The sequence below is a fragment of the Vicugna pacos genome, chromosome 16, assembly GCF_048564905.1.
Source record: "Vicugna pacos chromosome 16, VicPac4, whole genome shotgun sequence".
NCBI lineage: Eukaryota > Metazoa > Chordata > Mammalia > Artiodactyla > Camelidae > Vicugna > Vicugna pacos.
This window is the reverse complement of record NC_133002.1, coordinates 56,494,467-56,514,671: the sequence shown is the minus strand read 5'-3', so window position 1 is coordinate 56,514,671 and position 20,205 is coordinate 56,494,467. Positions and strand designations below refer to the sequence as shown.

General features: G+C 56.1%; 1 protein-coding gene across 1 annotated transcript; it reads left to right on the top strand.

Moving 5' to 3' along the window:
* The first annotated feature begins 10,821 nt into the window (after positions 1–10,821).
* CPSF4L (cleavage and polyadenylation specific factor 4 like) lies at positions 10,822–20,063 on the top strand. The gene is made up of 9 exons (XM_072940082.1): positions 10,822–10,854; positions 11,090–11,191; positions 11,494–11,636; positions 12,142–12,192; positions 13,853–14,005; positions 16,508–16,603; positions 17,511–17,607; positions 18,967–19,128; positions 19,859–20,063. Exons 3-9 carry the CDS (start codon positions 11,534–11,536, stop codon positions 19,869–19,871), a joined length of 675 nt encoding a protein of 224 aa, XP_072796183.1. The 5' UTR covers positions 10,822–10,854; positions 11,090–11,191; positions 11,494–11,533; the 3' UTR covers positions 19,872–20,063.
* Positions 20,064–20,205: the final 142 nt, after the last annotated feature.

Here is a 20,205-nt window from a genome sequence, read left to right as displayed (position 1 = left end):
CTCTGGAAGGACGAGGCCTCATATGCCCATCTGTCTGGGCAGGCCCTTGGGGGCTCTGGGATTGACTGCCACTTACCAGTTGGGGACCCTCGGGCACTTAGTCACTTAGCTGTTTTGTGTTTCATTCTCCGCATCTGCTAATTGGGAATCCTGCTGGGATTGGAGGGCTGGGCTGCAGGCACAGTCACCGCAGTGGTGCCTGCAAAGCTGTTATTAAAACTTGGAAGGTGCCTGACCTCCCCACTGTGGGAGCTGTGGCCACCTGGACTACACGGCGGTGGGCGCTGCGGGCCAGGAAAGGGCCCGCCCTCCCTCCTCTCCTCCCTTTTACCATCTGACCTGGAGAATCAGCTTACAGGGGGTGTGGTCTCAGTTCAGCCTCATGGCCCCATGAGGTAGACTCTGGTGTCCCCATTTTATAGACGAGATGTGCTCCCAAGGCCACATGGCCGCCACCTCTGAAATCACCCAGTGGTGAAGTGAGAACATTACTGATTTGAAACCCTTTCCACATTCACAGTCATCTTGAAGTGTCATTACTTTGGGAAGTGAGGCGGGGTATGTCAGTCCTGGGTGGGACCCCATGACCCCGCCACCCCACTGGTCCAGCTCCTCCCTCATCCGCTTCCCCTCTGCCATGGGCGGGGCTGCCTCTGCCCCCGAAGCCCCTTCTCACGCTCTCCTTTCCACCACGGGCCCCAGGGTGGCTGAGTTCCTGGAAACCCTGCCCTTCTCCCCAGGCATCGATGGAGAAATTTGGGCTTGTACTCATCTTCCTCCTGGGAAGCAATTAGAAGCATAATTAAATGTCGCCCAGGTCTGTCTGTCCCTAGACTGGCTCATTAGAGGTACTGAGGGATGTGGCTAAGACAGTTACGAGTGGGTGGAACGGTGGCCCCGAGGGAGGGAGCAGAGAGGGGATGGGCACGCATCCAAGCCCAGTGTGGGTGAAGGGGTCCCCCAGCTCCTGGGCGATGGGAGAGGGCATCGTTCAGCAAGGTCCAGGCAGGTGCGGGGATAGCATGGGTTCGCTGTGTGGCCTTGGGCCAATTATTTTCCCTCTCTGGGCTACTTCAATTTCTCCATCTTTAAAGTTAGGCACTAGCTCAATTGTTTTCAACTTTTTACCGGCGGTTGTGTTTGTAATGAGGTACTATACTAACAGACCAAGCCAGAGCTTCGCTGGATGGGGCTGCGGATGGAAGGGGGTTCTTTCTCTCTCTCCTTTTGTCTCAGGCTGGCCTGAGAAGCCTAGGGTCCCCACCAAGCACGTCTCACCTTAAAGATGTTCTGTGGGGCCCCTTCTACCTCTAGCAACTCAAAGCAGGAGCCAGGAACTATTTCTGGGTGATAATTTAGTAATTTTAATCCAGATGGCCGCTAACATTTCCAGAAATGTGATGGGACTCCAAAGCCTTCTGCCCCAGGCAGGGCTGCAGTCATGGCCCAGAGATGCATTAGGCCAGGCCCCGCCCTGGTGCAGCCAACACTGGGGTGCCTCCCTCCCACCTCCCTGACTCCACGAGGCGTCTGCTTTCATGTATAGGGCACACGCTGTCCTGTGCTGTTAACATGACAGGGGCTGTGTGTTTTAGCTGTTAGGACCGCCGTCCGCCAGGCACTGACTGCGCTTCGTATTGGCCTCCCTCGGTTCTCATAACAACTCAGTGAGGGCCATGCTATTCGCGCCATTCCCATTTTACAGATTAGGACACTGAGGCAGCTGAAGGTGAAGGACCTGGCTCAGCCCTACTGGGCTAGGAAGTGGAGGCGGTGGGTACAGACCCAGGGCATGGGCTCCAAAGCTCTTCCTTACAGCCACTGTCCCAACCTGATAGATTTGGGACCCGGGATGACTAGGTGGGGCCAGTCACCTGCTGGGCAGAGCAGTGCAGAGAGAGGCCGAGTGGACAGCCTGGCTGGTCAGGGTGTGCCCAAGAGACAAGGGGGTGTGCTTGCTGCCAGCGGGGGCGCTGGCAGCTCCAGGACCCTTTCAGCAGCTGCTGTGGATTCACATTGTCCAAAGGGCTTAGCAGGTGTGTGTGCAATGTGTGCCGAGCCGAGCGGCCCTGCCCTTCCCAGGGTCACTCAGGACTGGCTTCGCTCTCTGCCTGCAGGCTCGAGCCTCTGTTCCCGCTAGTGTCCAGGCTGGAGCCACAGGTGCTCACCTGCGACTCTGTTCTCACACCCAAGCCACCCGTTCTTGCACACCAGGGTTGCGTCACGTTCCCAGAAGAAAGTGGACACAGGGAACAGACAAGGAGTAGAAGGGGTCAGGGCATCTGCAGGAAGGGGATTCTTAAGATCTTCAAATGTTAGGATCTGGTTCACTGCCCACCCCCCGCCACCTACCCATTTTATAGATGGGAAACAGAAGCTGGAGAAGGCACTGGCTGAAGTCCTGTGAGTGGAGCAGAGCAGAGATTGTGAAGTGGACTGGGCTGGCTTGGCTCTGTGGTGTGAGAGACGAGCGGACAGGCTGAGCTGGTGGACTGTGTGGGACGAGCTGAGTATGGGAGTTGTTGGGGTGGTGGAGGGAGAAGGGGTGGCTTTTTCAGGTTTGTATGTCACCCCCACCCCTCTGCCTTCACGCAGCAGCAGCCTCCCAAATGCCCCAACTCCACACTCAGGCGGGGGACCTTCCTGGCATGACCCCTTCCTGCAGCGATAACCTGCACACAGCGTACCCCTGGACCCCGAAGACCCTGATTTAAGAGGCAGGAGAGAAAAGTTAGGAATGAAAGCTGGAAAGTTGGGCTATCTACTTCCCCTTTGCAGGCTCCTCTGCGCCCTGGGGCCTCCTGCCAACAGCCAGATGGGAGACTGGAAAGAACACTTTGGGGGAGGGAAAGTATTTGCAAGCAGATGGATGTTGGAAGCTTTGCCTCTGAAACCTGTTGCTCTGACCCACTGAGCTTCTGTTCGCTAAGACAGAGACTCCCAGGAGGGGGCAGGAGGAGCCGGAGAGAGCTGCCTTCCCGGCAGGACTCCAACCCTGACATGACACTTGCTATGTTAAAAAAATACCTGCCAAGGCCACAGAACTCGGCTGAATTTTGTTTTGTTCTTATGCCCTTCTTTGTTCCCAAAAGGATTGGAGGCAATTTACAAAAATATGTAAAATACAATAGGATAAAAATAGATCAGAGAGAAAACAAGGCTGGAACAAACAGTACAGTGAACCAAGAGGGTGGTACCCAGAAGTGTTCTCAAAGGTGGGGTGCTGCACGTTGGGCTCTGAGCTTCCAATCAGTCAAAGCAAAGAGGGAAATCCACCTGTTAGGAGACTCAACAAAGTCCACAAGGTTGGAACGATCCCATAAGCAGCCCAGTTTTTTCTGGCATTGAGGTCTGAGAGGGGATTCTTGTGAGCTCTTTGAAGGGGGCAGGGGTGGGGTCCCAGCCAATGGCCTCAACAATAGTCTCATAACAGATAGAGTCATTCAAACGCCATCAGGCTGCTTTTCTGCTCAGTGTAAGATCTGGGCTTGATGCCAAGGCGCAGATCAATAAGACCAACCCTACGGAGAGCCGGACCCAAGCCATCCAAGTCATTCACTCAAGGGATGCAATTTAGATCCTTACAAACAAAGCTAGATTTCTCAACCTCAGCACCATCAGCATTTGGGGCCGGATCGTTATTTTTATCGGGAACCCTCCTGTGCCCTGTAGGATGCCGAGGAACCTCCCTGGCCTCTTCCCACTAGCTGCCGGGAGCACCCCTCAACTGGCTATGTCAATCCAAGATGGCCCAGACATTGCCAGCTGTCCCTGTGGTGATGAAACCACTGCTCTCACAGGAGTGGTGAGAGATTTCTTTTTTAAGGCCAGTCTAAGACAAAAATGTTTTCAGGCCACATGTGTTTTCTTCAAAGCACAAAAAGGCGCATGGAGTCCCATGGGGGGAAATGTATATACGCTTCCATCTTAAGTTACCTGCTTTCATTGAGAAAATTGGCACTTCTTTTTGGCCAGTAACGTGTTACTATGGGGGTATTATCTGAGAATCAGCCACACGGAGGTGGCCTTTTAACCTCTCATCCTGGGGCCGGAGTCAGGAATGTATTGAGAAGGTGGCCCAGCGGTGGGCTGCCCTCAGCAGACCTGGGGCGGCGAGGGGATTGTGCCCCTCCCGCTGTCTTGGAAGATGACACTGCGTCAGTATCACATCTTCCAGCCACAGCTCCGCGCCTGCCCCCAGCCACACCAGGGCTGGCGACAGTGTGAAGCTGTATTCTCTGAAAACAGAAATCCACAGTGCAGATTCATTTCTCTGTCTGATGTTTACCGAGCACCTGTTCTGCGCCAAGCACTCAGAGGACACAGGACAGCAGGCAAGCCACACACGACCCCAGGGAGGCACTGTGACTTTCGTGGGCCCCCTGCCTCCACAAAAATTAAGATCATATTTTATGATTGTGTTAGTAAAAAGATGAATGCATGAATAGTATATGTTAAAACTTTTCCTTTGACCTAAAGCCTTCTAATTTGAAGGGAATTAAAACATTTCTGTGGGCCTCTAAAAGTGCAGAGGGCTTGGGTGCTGCACCTGTGGACGGAGAAGTCACAGGATGGGAGCATGGGCCCTGCCCTCACAGGCTCAGGACGGGGATGCAGGTGGGGACAGACAGAGCGCCAACCAGCAACAAATTAATGGAAACATTGCACGTGGCACTAAGGGCTTTGGAGGCAATGAAGTGGGAGGATGAGCCGGGGCCCCACTTCAGATGAAGTGATGTGAGGTGTCCCCAAGGATGCGCCGTTGAAACCAGAACAAAGGAAGAGGAGGAGCCCATGACATGGAGAGAGCAGGAGCCAGCATGTTTGCGGAGCCAAGGGCACACTTGAAATTTGGCCCAAGCATCTGGGTGGTGGTGACATTCCTGGGAGGGGAAGACTGAGGCGGCACCGATTTCAGGGAAGTTAGGTTTTGCCTCAGTCATGGAAGCCATTTCAAGTGGAAAGAGTAAGTAAGAAGGCAGCTGTCAGTGGAGTGGGGGGTTTGGACTGAATGTTCGTGACCCCCCCCCAAATCCATATATTGAAGCCCTCACCATAATGTGATGTTATTAGGAAGTGGGGCCTTGGGGGTAATTGGGCATAGATGAGGTCTTGAGGTCCATGATGGGATTAGTGTCCTTACAAGAAGAGGAAGAGACCAGAGCTCTCTCTCTCTCTGTTCTGGAGGGACACAGCAAGGAGGTGGCTGTCCACCAGCCAGGAAGAGAGTCTTCAGCAAAATCAACCATGCTGGTGCCTTGATCTCGGACTTGCAGCCTCCCAAAGCGAGAGACAGAAATGTCTGCTGTGTACGCCCCATCTGTGGTCCTCGGTTACGGAGCCTGAGCAGAGTGAGACAGTGGGACATTCCCGGTGTGTCTGGAACTGTTCATCCAGATGCGGAGTCATGGGCCAGAGGTGGAATTCAATGTCAAGCCAGTGAGTGAGAGCAGGGGCAGCCGGGTGGGCTCAAACGCCAGACAGGAGGGGAGGCCGGGATGGGTGAGCCTCTCCCCTCTGGGCCCTGCCGTCTCCCCCAGACCCCAGCCCCGGTGCCAGGGGGCTTTGTCGAGGCTGGGAGCGAAGAGGGGCTGCTGTCCACTCCTGCCACCCACACCCCCTGGGCTTTGCACACAAAGTGGGCACAACTGACTCCCTGTCAATAGTCGGGGCCTGGAGGGTTTTTCCATCTGTACGCTGTCTGTCGGCCTTGTGACCCAAGAATCATTTAGAGATAACAGACCGCAGGGCAGACCGTGGTGATGAAAATGGACTTTTTCTTCTCCACTCAATTGACCCAAAGGCAGATCAAACTTGTGACCTTGGCCCCCAATCCATCAAAGTGAGCGCACCAGGCCGTGGCTGGGAGAGCCAATCCATCATGGTGTCGGCGACCAGCTGGCGGTCTGTGTGCTACCAGAACCTTCCTCTCCCTCCTCCGAGTGAGGGGGAGGGGGGGCCCATGCACCCCAGGGGGCACGCAGGGCTATCTGCTGGGATGCAGAAGTAGGTATTAGAACTTTGCTCATAATTGCAGTTTACCTGAACTTTCCACACTTTTTAGTTTTCCAATGCATGGGACACTTTGAGGCTGCTTTCTAGCAACTTCTGGATTCCGGCACAGGGGCTGCTGGAAGCCCTTCTTTTGAGCCTTCCTTGGGCCCAGGACTTTACAGCCAGAGGGCTTTTTCTAGAATGCAGGGCAGACCCAACGCTATTAAGGCCGGCTCCTTCCGTGACTCCCCGGGCCTCAGATTCAAGGTCCTTCCCAAGCTCCCTGCTCCTTGAACTTCTCTCAACAGCCAATGTGCCCTGCAGACCAGCGGTGGTTTCCCAGATGCACTGCCGCTGCTGGGAACACTGTCCTTCCCCGTCTCGACGAGTCTTCACCTGCCACGGCTTCGGTTCACGTCCTCCCAGAAGCCTGTCCTCGCTCTCCAGGTGGCAGCGAGGTGCTGTTGTAGCAGTTCTGCAAATGCCTCTGTGTCCCACGCTGGGGGAGCTGCTTGTTTATGGGTAACTTTCCCCTCTGTCTTAGTTTCCTTGTTGTTACTGTACCAAATTTAGTGGCTTAAAACAACACAAGTGGATTATCGCACAGTTCCGGAGGTCAGGAGGCCAGAATGGCTTTCTCTGAGCTGAAATCAAGGCGTTGGCAGGTCTGTCTGCATTCCTTCTGCGGTTCTAGGGGAGAATTTGTTTCCTGGCCTCTTTTGGCTTCTAGAGGCTGCCCGCATTCCTTGGCTCGCGGCTCCATCCTCCGTCTTCAAAGCCAGCTCCATAGTATCTTCAAATCTCTCTCTCTCTCTCTCTTTCCATGAGAGCAAAGCTTTTGGGACACCCCCTGGGCCAGATCTGACTCCCTGAGCCCAATATGTCCTGTCTTCTTGACTCTCCGGCTGGAAAGATAACCCACATGCCCACCCACTGGCCCAGTCACACTCCTGGGGCCTCGGGGGTCTTGGTTTTACCAGCCTGGCAAGGAGTGGGGCCCTTTCCTGCACTGCAGCTTGGTTGGCTGGAAGGAGTGTGGCTTTGGGGTCCTGCAGACTGAGCCTGTGGTCTTTGGGAAGCTCCTCTAAGCCACTGAGCACTGGTTTTCTTGACTCTAGAGGAGAAACAAGAATGGCTCTCTTGCCAGGCTTTTGTGGGAATTAGAACAGTGTGCACAGTGAACATCTCCTGGTGAAGTCCTAGCAAGTGGTGGCAATGGCTGGGGTCATTGGTCCCCATTCCAATGTCTACTGGCTGTATGAACTTTAAGCAGTTGCTTCATCCCTCTGGGCCTTGGTTTCTTTGCCTGTAAAATGGGCAGAAGCAACTTGCGTGGCTGCAGTGAGGACTGGAAGAAGCCCTGAGGAGAGACGTGGGGTGGGTCATTAGTCCTGTTACTGTAGCCATGGTCTGGGGGAGAGAGATGCCTTTCCCAGAGCAGAGTTCCGAGAAGCGCCGGACTCCCAGAGACTGAGCTCCCGGGCAAGGACAGAGCAGGGCCATCAGCTGCTGGACCTCCCTGCCCTGCACTTCAAGTGGCTTTTGTGAGGCCAGCAGCTGTCCTTGCCTAGTGGCATCTCTGGGGCACAAAAAAGCAATGGGGGAGGGGAGCGGGGCAGGCTGAGTCCTTGTTCCTGGGCCAGAGTGGCGGCAGCTGTGGGTCACTGGGGCTCCTCTGACCTCCACCCCCTCCCAACACCTGTCCAGCAACCAGGCCCATCCCAACTGGATTTGGAGCAGCCCCTCCAACAGCGCCTGGTCAGCATGGAGCCCCCGGCCCCACGGTGCCTATCATCAGGGCCCGAAGGAATAATAAAGTTGAAGAAGAGGTGGCACTAAGGACCTGGGGGCGGGACACCTGGGGCCTTGAGCACCAGGTCACACCTCATGGCACATACCTCCTGGGAGGACGGCTCTAATAAAACCAGTCCTGTGTCAGGCATCCATGTGGGCTTCTCACTATCCTCAGCCCCCCAAGGAGATCACCCTGTGGGTCCCCTTCTACTGATGCAGCATCTGGGGCTCAAGGGGGTGATGTAATGACTGGCCCAGGCCTGCAGGCTGGTGACAGGCAGCAGCTGGATTTGAACCCTGGCCTGCCCGATGCCAGTCTGCCCCCTTGGCACGAACTCAGGTCCCTAGTGGGGAGTAAGTCAGGTGCGCTGATACTAGGGAGGAGGGTGTGGTCACGTTCTGTCCAGAAAAGCACTGGCCGGACCGAGCTGAAGCTGGAGCTGGGCACGATGACCTCCGGCAGTTCCAGGCGGCCAGAGAATTCTAGAGCTCCCCCGCACCCTCTGCTGTTCAGAGCAACGCGTTTATAAAGGGAAAGGAGCCGGGTGGTGATGATTCAGGAAATCTGCAGCCACAGTGAAATGAGAACCTCATAATGATGGTGATTAAAAATTAACACCACTGTTTGTACAGTGACTTGTGAGTCCACTTAGCAGCCGTGAATTAATTAATAAATGAAAACACAGATGCCGGGGACCCGCTCCAGGGCACGCAGAGAGGATGGGGTGGTTCCAGAGGGGACATCCCAGCGCTGGGGCCCCCGCTCCCAGCCCGGCCCCTTCTCCAGGCATTGCCAGGGCCTCTCCCACATGCGGCACACTTTTTGTCTTTGCTCTATGGGGGCGCCCGTCCACTCGGGAGCCATGAAGTAGGGGTGTAAGTGGGGGTGAAGGGGGTGCTCCCCTGGTCTGAGGGGAGGCACAAGGCCTGCGAGGTGGGAGACCCAGACCTGACTCCCAATTCTGACGCTCATCAGCCATGGGACCATGGCGATCACCCAACTTCTCTGCACTTTTATTTGCTCATCTGGAAAAGGAGTGAGGACTTCCGAAACTCAGTTTCCAAGTGGGAAGACATCTCCTGAGGCTGCTGTAACAAATGATCGCAAAGGTGGTGGCTTAAGGCAACAGACACGCTCCCATTCTGGAGGCCAGAAGTCCGAGATCAAGGTGTCCCATAGGTTGGATCCTTCTGGAGCCTCTAAGGGAGGGGCTGTCCGTGCCCCTCTCACCCGTGGGGTCCCTTGGTAGCTGTGCACACCCAGTCTCCTCCCGTCGGCCTCACCGTGACCCCTTCTCTGGGTGTCTTTTGTATCTCTGCGCCTCCCATCTTCCTGTCTTTTCTCTTAGAAGGACACCAGTCATCTGAATTCCAGGAGGATCTCGCCTTGAGAGATCTTAATTGCTTCTGCAAAGACCCAGTTTCCAAATAAGGTCCCAGTCACAGGTCCCAGGGTTGAGGGCTTGGAGTATCTTTCTCGGGGAGACAATGCAACCCACTACAGAAGGTATTTTGGAAGAGAAAAACCCTTGAAGGCAAGGTGCCTAATGAGGCAGTGGGAGCAGGGACTCCACAGGTACCAGGGCCAGGCACACAGGTGGGACGGGGAGCCCAGGTGGAGGGCGGGACCTTGGCTGGGAGAGGCCGGTAGGTGCTGGGGGTGGATGGAGGGAGGAGTCTCCACAGGGGCCTCCTTCATTCTCAGCCCTGGTGATAAACTCTTTTGGGCCACTGAGGTGCTGGGGGCACCCCCGGTGACATCTCCAGAGCTAAAATTATTACTTTTTTCCCCCACTAAGTAACCTCCCCACAACCCATTCTCCAGGGTGCTGTGTGTTTCTCTCTTAGCCCTGCAGGAGCTCCCCACCGGAATCGTGATAAAAAACCAAGCCCTAAAAGGCACTCCAGGTTCAGGGCCCTACGTACCTCCCCAATCTTGTCACCCAGCACTTCCCTTCTCTAAACCCACGCTTCCACCACACCAAACCCTCGGCCGGCTCCCTGCCGCACCCACCCCTCGCCATGTTGCTTCGTGGCCCATGATTTCCTACTGAAGCATTCCTCTCTTCTGGAACATTCTCTCCCTCCATCATCGCCAGACTCTCCTCTGCATAGCACGCTCCCCTCTTCCCAATTATCACTCTGTTACCAAGACCCCCGTTGTATAATTGTGCTGGTCAGCGTCTCCCCCACTTGACTGGGCTGCCTCTGAGGGTAGGGTTATGGTCCTTGGTTCTGGGGTCCCCAGCTCCTAGCACAGAGATGCTCTGTGGATGCTCATGGAAGGAAGTCACCAAGAGACCCGGATCTGAATGTTCCCTGTGCCCGTGGCCTTGCTGGCCCTCCATTTTCTCACCTGCCTCCCCGCCAGGTTAGTAGAAGGGAGCCTTACAAGGAGTCTGTGTCGACAGATGAATGCGTTTTGGAGACACTCATCAAAGTCCACGGATAGAGCCCAAAGAAGCAAGGCCACCTACGGGAACCCTCCGCTCGCCCCTCTGCCTTCCTGTGAATGTGGTCGGAGGGCAGCCCAAGCTCCTGGGGACCCCTGCGTCCCTTCCCCGCCCCTCCCCGCCCCGCCTTCACTCCAGGTGTCTACGTCTCCAGCTATTTTTTTTCTGATTCCAGGTTCAAAAGAACAACAAATCTGGGAGCGACAGCCACGGGGAAGCAAAAGCAGGCAGGCTCCCTCTTGCTGGCCCGGCCGTGGGCCTGCCGGGTGCCGCCCGCCTCGCTCGGCTCGGGCCGGCCCAGGGCGGAGGGCGCCCGGGCTCCGCGGGCATCGACGCCCAGGCCACTCGGAGCCTCCGCTCCCGCTCCCGGGAAGGCCAGCTGGAGGCCAGAGCAGGGGGAGGGAGAAGGCCGCCCTAGTTAGAGCCCTAACATGCTCCTTTCAAAGCCTTTCAGACGTCCCTGCCCTGGGGCAGGAATGGTGCAATAATAATAAAACAACATTTGCATAGAGATTTCGTTTACAAAGCACTTTCTCAGGGGTGGGAGGCGCCGGGGTGGCCCCTGGAATCCTGGCTGGGAGGCCGCGGCCCGCAGCTTGGGACTGCGCGCGAGGTAAACAAAGCGCTATTCATCTAAGTATTTACGACTCCTCTGGGTTTCATTCCTTTTCCCCTCTCTCCTGTGAAGAGCCCAGTCTGGCTGGTCACTCAGGCCAGAGGAGGGGTGTCAGGAGTCCCGGAGGGAGCGGGGGGCTGGGACCCGAGGGAAGGGAGGCGGGGAGGCGGGGAGGCCAGGCCTCCCCACCTCTCCAGCCCTCGCCCCGCCCCCGCGCCCTCGGTCTCCCCAGCTCCTGCGAATCCGGGAATCGGAGCAGCCTCGCGGGTGGTTTGTGCAACTCTCCTCACAGCTCACCTGTGGCTGTGTCTTCAGGTGGAAAGTCTGAACACAGGTTTGGTAACGTCTGCGTGTGCGGGCTGCGTGTCTGGGAACGTACAGATAAGCAGCGTGGGGGGCTGTGCTTGTCCCTCCCCCGCCGCAAGGGCTGCAGGTGGGAGTTCTGTACACCGCCTGGGGTGGGGGGCCCCGGGGGAGTCTGCACCTGCGTGGGGGAAGGGGGAGACAGCTGGGCCCCGCTCTTGTCTGGCTGTGCCTGGGGAGCCAAGCCTGGGAGTCATCGTGGTCATGGGGGTCGGCCTCAGAGCCTGGCCCCTTAAGGGTCCTGATGTACATACATATAGTCTCCACCTGCAGCGTGGGAGCAGCCTCCAGCAGCCCCAGCGTGCGAGAGAGGATGCAAGAGGTCATTGCAGGGCTGGAGCGGTTCACCTTCACCTTCGAGAAGGATGTAGAGATGCAGAAGGGCACTGGACTCCTGCCTTTCCAGGGCATGGACAGTGAGTGAGATGGGGGACCCCGCACCAGCCCTCCCTCCCTCCCCCAGGCTTCTCTGCAGGCCTGTCTGCTCAGCTCCCCCACGGGGCGGCCCCTGCACTCGGCTACTCGCCAGGGAGATTGAGTAGGGGCCTTGGGCCCACAGTCTGGGATACCCAGCTTTGCCCCCTCTCCTCTCAGGCCTCCCCTCTTACATCCTCGCCAGGACTCCAAAAAACAAAAAACAAAAACGGGGCTGGCCCTGGGAGAGCAGAGACCCCAGAGAGGTAAATTGAGAGAAGCTGGGAAAAAACCATCTTGGTGTCTCGAGCTCCCAGGCTGGCCTTGGGCCCTTCCATTGCCTCTGTTTCAGAGTTGGGGGTGCTTAGACACCGTGTTGAGGTCCGGAGGCCAGCATCCAAAGGGAGAGTCCTTGGGGGCCCCCAGGCCCGAGCCTTGGGGGTGGAGGAGAGGCCTGCTGCTGCAGCCTCTGAAGATGCTGCCTCCTCTACCTTCCTCCCCGTCCAGAGTCGGGCTCAGCTGTGTGCAACTTCTTCGCTAAGGGGCTCTGCGAGAAAGGTGGGTCAGCAGGTGGGCCTGGGTGGGTGGGAGCAGGGCTAGGGTTCAGCTGGGCCTGGAATAGGCTGTTGAATTTGCACCTAGGGAGGGCAAGGTGGGATGGGAGAAAATTTTAGTCTTACAACAAGTAGGCAGAGGGCACATGGGTGGGTCCATCAAGAGCCCTGCCCCTCCTAATCGCCCCCCACCCTCCACCCCAGGTCTCCCTGATTCCACAGCATTGATTAGGGGAGTCAGGGATGCCCGAAGGAGACATTCCCTTCTTTCCATCTTGCTGGGGGTGGGAGTGCTTGTGGGTGTCAGCTGTGTCCCCCCAGGGGACACAAAGAAGTGCCCCCTGACTTCTTTGTTTTCCTCCCAGCCGGGAGAGTGGCTTCCTTTCCCCACTCTTGTCCTCTGAATCTATACAAGACCTGCTCAGCTATACAAGACCATTTCTTGTGTCCTAAGAGAGGTCTGCCCACAGCCCGTGAAATGCTACAGCAAGCACCCCGATTTCTCGCCCACCCCAATGTGGGTCAACATGATGCTCTTCCAAACCCCTCTCCCCAAATGCAGCCACTCTGGGCAAATGTGGGGCTTCTCAACTTTTCTTCTGGTTCATGAACCGCTCACAAGCTCTTCCTATAGAAATATAGTTGCCCCAAATTCTTGCTTCCAAAATGGGGGTCTCCAGTCCCCCTGGAGATCCAGGTTAACAAACTCTAAATGAGTGTAGGAGCTGCTTTTGGGATCCAAGTGCTTCTGTTTCGGAGAAGCTGGGAGGCCAGGAGGAGCCCAGGCAGGGGAGGACCTGGAGCCATTTTTGCCACGAGCCTCCTTTATGTTTGGGCCAGCACTGGGTGAGCGGGTGAGGAGGGAAATGAGGTCACTGGTCACTCCTGGCCTTGTGAAGCCAGGACCAGTGATGCGTCCTGGGGTCCTGCCTCCTCAGCTCCGCCCTTCCAGGCTCTGGAGCAGTGGCTCGCAGTGACGCCCCCTTGGAGAGCAATAGGACTGTTCGTGGGTCCAGAAGGTCAGACCCAGGCATCAAAGGCCAGGGGTAAAGGGTAAGGCTGTTTAAAAAGAACACGTCCCCAGCGCCCCTCAGGTTCGATCTGAGAGATGGCCAAGCGGGAAGCCAGTCCTGCTCAGAAACTTAGGAACCGCGGTGTCCTTCCGGCTGAGGGCAAGGCCACCTTAGTGAAGACGACAAAGAGTTAACTAGAACACTTCCATTTCCTCCTTAATTGTTACAAAGTTGGCTCTTACGTCACCAAGTTAGATCTCCGGAATCAGGAAACATAACAATTTTTTAAGACACGAACTCAATAGGCCCTTAATGAGCCTTACTTTGCGCTGGGACCTGGCTGGGTGGGTGGGTGTGGGGGCAGGGCTGGAAACCACAGCTCTCTGGTAGAAGCCCCGCTGACCCCCAAATCAGGCTGGAGTGGGGGTGTGTAGGTTGTTGTAGGAGGTGTCCTGACAGTCTGGGGGCCTCCCGGGGGCTGAGGAGGGCCGGGGCACTGTGCCAGAGAGGGCTGAGGTTAAGCCATCTCTGGCCTCCAATTCTAGCCTCTCCCAGGGTCCAGGTGAAGGGATGGAGGGAAGCTTCCAGGGGTGTGCTGGGCCCAGGCTCGGGCGAGTGGGGACCCTCAGCTGGGTGCTCTGGTGTCCGCAGGGCGGCTGTGCCCGTTCCGGCACGACAGAGGGGAGAAGATGGTGGTGTGCAAGCACTGGCTTCGCGGCCTCTGCAAGAAGGGCGACCAGTGCAAGTTCCTGCACCAGTATGACGTCACCAGGATGCCCGAGTGCTACTTCTACTCCAAATTCGGTTGGTGACGCCCCTTCCTGATGCCAGCCCCCGACCCCGGAGGGTAGCAGTGGGGGCCGTGGGGTGGGAGGAAGGCTTGGGCGCAGGACCCAAAGGAGGCCTCGCGCATCCCAGGTGGCAGACCAGGCCTCCCTGAGCCGCCGGTGCCTGCTTCTCCCACCCCCTAAAGAAACCAGAACTGGCCTCTGCTCCTGGCTTAACTGCCCCAGCAGACTCAGGCACACACAGCCCATCCCGGCAAGGGGAGGAGAGGGTGGGGCTGGAATCAAAGGCTGAATTGTTTCCCTCCCCAGAACCGGCTAATCGCACAGCCAGACTGGCTGTCTGGAAATAAGCCTGGAACAGGCCATCTCTCAAGCCCCCGGGAGTGGGTCCGAGCTAGCGTTTCCCAAACAGCAGACCCATTCACCGTGCTCGCGGTCCCTACGGAGCACCTGCCCCATCGCCACGCACCGTCGACCGCTCTTTCAACCGTTTTGCTATTCTTAATTCTTCTTTTAGAAGAAAATGTTACATTGCTTCCATCAATGGAAAACCAGCATCGCTTATTGGCAGTAGAAAGTCACTGTAAACACACGATCGTGAGCTTCAGAAGTGTGGTCCCTGAGATGGTCTTGTGTGGTCAGATCTGGACCCACGCCCCCCCTCCCTCTGACTCATGTCTTTGTCCTCCGAGGGGCTACATAGGGGAAGCCACAGCCAATTCTCGCCTCGTTTATGAACAGATTCTGTGAATGTGTTTCAGGTCTTCGCTTTCTCAATAAAATTTTACAGCTCAGTGCTTTACAGAGTTGGAAGGAGCCTTAAGGATTATCTAGTCCAGTGGTTTTCAAACTGTACTCTGAAGAGGGACTTGGAGGGAGAGAGCTGGACCAGTCTCCAGGGACACCTCTGTCTGAGGCCGCTTGCCTTTGAAGCGTTGGGGGCTGTGGGCAGCTGTTTCTCATTAGTGTTGATGGATGGGGGGTCCTGGGTATCCAGGAAGAAGGCAAACCACCCTCCCCATCCCAAGGTCAGCAAGGGCTTCCCCTAGGCTCAAATTCTGTTTCCTGCCTGCTCCCTGGACTTGAGAACTGGCTATGGCAATCCAGGAGGGATGCCTGCATGTGTCTCTTGTAAGGAAGGACAAAGTTTATCTGGAGCCTGGCTCCCCTTGGTCATCACCTAAAATTTTTATTTTAAAATGCCACTTTATTCTTTCAGTAAGCCCTGGTCGGTTTCCTTTTGGGGATCGGGTACTGGGCTGGGGCCTGGATATGGGAATAGGACCAGGTCCCCTTCTGCCCTCAAATAATTCCCATTGTGAGGGGCAGACATATACATCAGTGGTTACAATATGTAACCTGTATTTTTGATCTTGGAGTTAATGAATGAGAGATCTCTTTCTAATGTCAAAGTGTACTTATCATTTTTATTGGGAGTGAATTGTTTTACTTTAAAAATGTTGTTGGGGAGATGTAGGAGTGGGGAAGGGCAGTTGAAACGGGCTAGGAAGCCCCGGTGGGGACTTCGGCTCTGCTCTTGATTGTGCTCGTCCAGAAGGTACCTGGGGCTGGTGTCTGTGACAGGCGGACCGCAGGGTGAGGGGCGGGTGCCACCTGCTGGCTGAGAGAGGAGCGCAGAGCCGGCACCCAGGCCAGGGCGGAAAGGCAACCCCGGTGCACTGACTTCCCAGGGTCTCCCTCTATTAATGTTCGCCAGCCCAGCGGGGGATGTCACTTCCATTCCTTAGGAGGATGGAGCCCAAAGTTAGCACCGTACAAGTGCAAGGTGGGAAGCACTTGCCAGCTCTCTACTGAAGCCTGCTCATGGTTCCTTCAGAGCCCCGGGTCCCTAAGGGAAGTCTAAGAGGGCCCTTCCAGCATCTCCTGGTGGTCTACGCAGACAGGGCTGGCTGCTCCTAGGAGAGCAGGAGTCTTGGTCTAACGCACAGATTAGAGCACAGGCTTAGAGGAACTGCAGGTGTCCCTCTGCACCCCGTTTGTCTTCATCCCGGTGGTGACTGTGAGGCAGTATTCTGCCCTTCTTGGCGTTTCCCCCAGAAAGAACTGCACCCCGGGGTTTGGAAGCAGTGTAGGTCTCATTGTGGAGACAGAGAGAGGGCTTTGACCACAACGCATGGCAACATCTCCGTTCAGCGTCTACGTCCTCTTGGGCCTCTAGCTCTGGGACTCCCCTTTCCCACCTCTCCCTGTCCCTTCCTCCTTAGTAGCCCCTAAGCACCTCCAGTTCCAGTCCCTCCTCCTGGATGTCTGGCCCTGCCCCAACTCTTCCAGACATGGCTGCTCACACCCAAGCCCCGTTTGGCAAATACGATTGGGATCCAGCTTTCTTAGGTTGCAGGAAGGATTAGAAATATCTTGCTGTCTTCAAGAAGCTGCTGATGACCAGAAGGCAGGCAGGTGGCTTATATGCAAGGGGCCAGGTCAGTCTAGTGTCAGGAGGGCGGAAGTGACCAACAAGACGAGCCTGTTTATGCACAAAGAACACTGGACTTTTCAGGTGATTGCAACAACAAGGAATGTCCCTTTCTCCACGTGAAGCCGGCTTTCAAGACCCGGGACTGTCCTTGGTATGACCAAGGTTTCTGCAAGGATGGTGAGGCCCTGACAGAAGAGGGAGCCAGGGGAAGGGGAGTGGGGTGGGGGTCTCCTGCACATTCCTGATGTGGCCCCACGGGGTTTGCTCCGGGCTGAAGTCCCGACAGCAAGCCTCTCCGTAGCTCTCCCCAGGCCCCCTCTGGTGGAAGCCCTCCGTGGCACCGGATGGGCTGCTTGGAGCAGGCTCACTTAGGTTCACATCCCAGTGGCTTCAGAAAGTTTTGACTGCGTGACCTTAAACAAGTGACCTCACTTATGAGAAGGGGAGCAGCTCCCCCAGAGGCTGCTGGCTGGGCGGATGTAGGACCCTCTGGGAAGCCCTGGGCGTCGGGTCTGGCTCGTAGGAGACACTCAGTTCTCTCCTCTGTGCCATCACCTGGGGGTGTCCTGGATGTCACGTAAGGACATTTCACTATCTCTGTATGGCCAAACTTAGAGGCAGGGCTCTGAGCACCAGCATCCTTTCTTTTCCTGTGTCTTCAGGTGTGGTGTTCTTACTGAGTTCCTGGAGGCCACAGTTTGGGGAGGATTATGGGGAAGGAGGGATTATGGGGAAGACGTGGTTGGCTGGCCTTTGCTCAGCTGATCCTTTCATAGGTAAATAAAAGGGAGTGCACTGCAGTCCACAGCCATGTAAGTCCTCCAGGACAGTGTGCTGGGACGCTGCAGGCCCTACTGTTTCAGGACTGGCCAGCTGACACCTGCCCCCGCACATTCCAAGGGCCCTCGCCCATCTCAGTCACATGCCGGGAAGTCGCATTTCGCGGCCGTGTGGGAAGGACAGGAAGGAGATTTCTACACCCCTGCGAAAGGCCGAGCCTGTGACCGTCCAGGCCCCGTGGTCAGCTTTATCGTGTGTTTCCCCCCTTGCTGAAGATCCTTCTGACCCTTTTCTGTCTGCCCAGCAGGTCCCCTGTGTAAATACCGCCACATCCGCAGGGTCATGTGTATTAACTACTTAGCTGGCTTCTGCCCCGAGGGATCCAAATGCCAGTTTGCACAGTAAGTGTGATTCTCCTGAGCGCTGGGCCCACTCTCTGGCTTTGAGGTCTCAATCCTTCTGTGCCTTCACCGGCCCAGGTGGGAAGCGAAGTGTCCGGCAAGCACCCGCCCACAACGTTTTCCATGCACCCTTCACCCTACGCCCAGCCCTCCCTCCTGGGCAGCGTCCTCAGCTGCGCTGAACTCTAACCCACCCTGTTCGCGTGTGTTCATGCTGGGGATGGGCGCAGAGCTCTTCACAGACTTCCAGAAACCGGAGTAGAGGTTAGCACCTGCCCCGCCAGCCGCCATCCTCTGCAGTGCTCCCTGGCTGGGGTGCGGGGTCCTGCGACAAGAAATCTGCAGCAGGCGGGTGCCCAGCATGTTAACGAGCAGGCGATGGGGGAGTCAGAGCCCGGCTCTAATTGCCTCTCTCTCCATACTTCCCTCAGTCCCAAGATGAATCTTTTATTCAACCCAAGTTACCTGAAGGTGAGTGCAGGCAGGCAGGGGGCAGGGCAGACGTGGCTCACTCCTTTACTGCTCACGGTCCCGGGGGGAGCTCTCGGTCCCTTGGCACTGCACTGTTCCCAGCTGCCCTCACCTCATCGGCTCCGAGGACCCACCCTGGGAAAGGCACACATGCATGGTTGTTCCTCCCGGACCCCCTCCGACCTCCATAACCTCTGCTTCGGGCAGGACTTCTCAGCCCGAGGCAGCCCTCCTCCTCAGCTGGTTTGTATTAGGGAAAGTGGGGTCCAGCTGAGGACTTGTGGTTCTGAGTGGTTCTACACCAGGGCCATCCTGGTCGTGCCCGGTCCCTGCGGAACAGGTGCTCTTCCTGTTGATACCAAGCCTCCTCCCCGGGTCCGCAAACCACAGCCTCTGGGGCCAAATCTGGCCCTTAGCCTGTTTTTGTACGATCTGGGACCTAAGAATGAATATTTACTATTTGGTCTTCCACAGAAGCAGCTTGCTGATCCCTGGTCTGGGTGACTGGAGGTCAGGCAGAAACCAAAACAGGAGCGCGAACGCTGGGGGTCGCTACTGAGCTCTTGCTAGTGGTTCTGCACCCAGTCAATTAGCCAAGGGCCCAGCGCTGGGCGGGGAAGGCGCTGGCACGGGAGGAGGGCGGCCCCTGCTGGCTCCGAGCGGGATCGTTGGTAGAAGGTGGGAAGCCATCTTCAGGGGAATTCACAAGCCCGTTTCCGACTTCCACCAAAAAGTATGCTTTGGGCAGTAAGCTGTAAACGAAGGCGTTTCACAACCCAGTTTCAGCCTGAACACCCGGCCAGAGCCCCGGCCCTCTGTGTAAAGCTGCCTGGTTTGCACAGAGGGAGTGTCTGCAGTGTTTCCTCTTGCCTTCACTTTTATCTGCAGCTCATTAGCCGGCCACTGGGTTCAGCACCTCCGACTTCTGCCTGGAAATCTAAGTCCCCTTCCCGGACAGACTGCCTGCTCCTCCACCCTCAGACGGGGCCCCAGGAGCACCTGGTCACCTACTTCTGGGGCTCAGCGCTGGGGCAGGGCCCATGCTACAGGGTGAGTGATGACAGGGGAGAGGTGATTAGCAGGGGAAAGTGAGGCTCCTTTTCTGCAACAGATGATAAAACCAGACTGAGGTTTAAGAGTGAATTCAGACTGAACGGGGGAATTTAGCTGGTAAGCCAAACGTTCCAACTGTAAGGTCTCGATAACCTAACCTTATTTGCACCGCCTACTAGACAAGGCTGTTTCTTTAAACAAGTAGTGAGTTAAACATCTCTCATTCCCTAGTTTGCTGCCTAAAGATTCCGAGTTATTTATACACAATGGTCTTAAGATTTGGCAGGGGCAGGGGACAGTTTGGTAAGGAAGGCAGTGTCACACCTGGAATTTCTTTGTTGCTGCCTTCTGGTTCATCAGGAAGAAAATCCTTGTTTTATACCTTCATGAGATTAGCCTCCGAACTGTCCTGACCCTTGACTTCCCTATTCTGCAAGAGAAAGGCCCTATTAGGGTAAGAGGTGAAGGAGGCAGAGGGCTTGCCTTCCTCACACAGTGGACTTCCTGGCCCTCAGACGTCCATAGCCCTGTCCTTTGGGATGGTGATGCCAGGCTTGAATCTCAAAGGTCTTTTTCAGGCCAGAAACGGGGGCTTCACTTACAAGTGGAATCCATCACGTCCCTCAGAAAGCCAGCCAACCATCTCCTGCAGTGCCTGAGACAGTTCAGGATTTTTCTCTTGGGATTTGAATTTACAGAAAGTCACGCCATTAACTCTTTCTTTTAGTGCTGAAAAATGAGCCATCGTGCCAGTAAGTTAAGACTCAACGGATAGGAGTCACAGAAAAATGAACCCTGGTCTGTCTAGAGAAACGGAAGACCTTCTAGTGAAGATGCCCAAAGACCAGTCTGCTGGAGTCTGTCCCCTGCGAGCCCACTGCCAGCCTGAGCAGGGAAGGAGATGCAGAAGCAGCCTGCTGCCTGCAGGTGTGTCTCTTCTCCTGTAAGTGAACGGGCTACTAAAAATACACAGGCAGATGGACTGTGGCAGGAACGAGTTATTCATAAAGTGGGGGAGCAAAGCGTTCGCAGAACCAAAAGTGCAAGCACACGGCAAAGTCGGCATACTCCACT

Excerpts from the sequence above, each read along its gene's own strand:
- CPSF4L (XM_072940082.1), top strand. The coding sequence starts at position 11,534 with ATGCAAGAGGTCATTGCAGGGCTGGAGCGGTTCACCTTCACCTTCGAG. Across the intron at positions 11,637-12,141 it reads GCCTTTCCAGGGCATGGACA|AGTCGGGCTCAGCTGTGTGC; the intron begins GTGAGTGAGATG and ends CTCCCCGTCCAG. Across the intron at positions 14,006-16,507 it reads CTACTTCTACTCCAAATTCG|GTGATTGCAACAACAAGGAA; the intron begins GTTGGTGACGCC and ends TGGACTTTTCAG.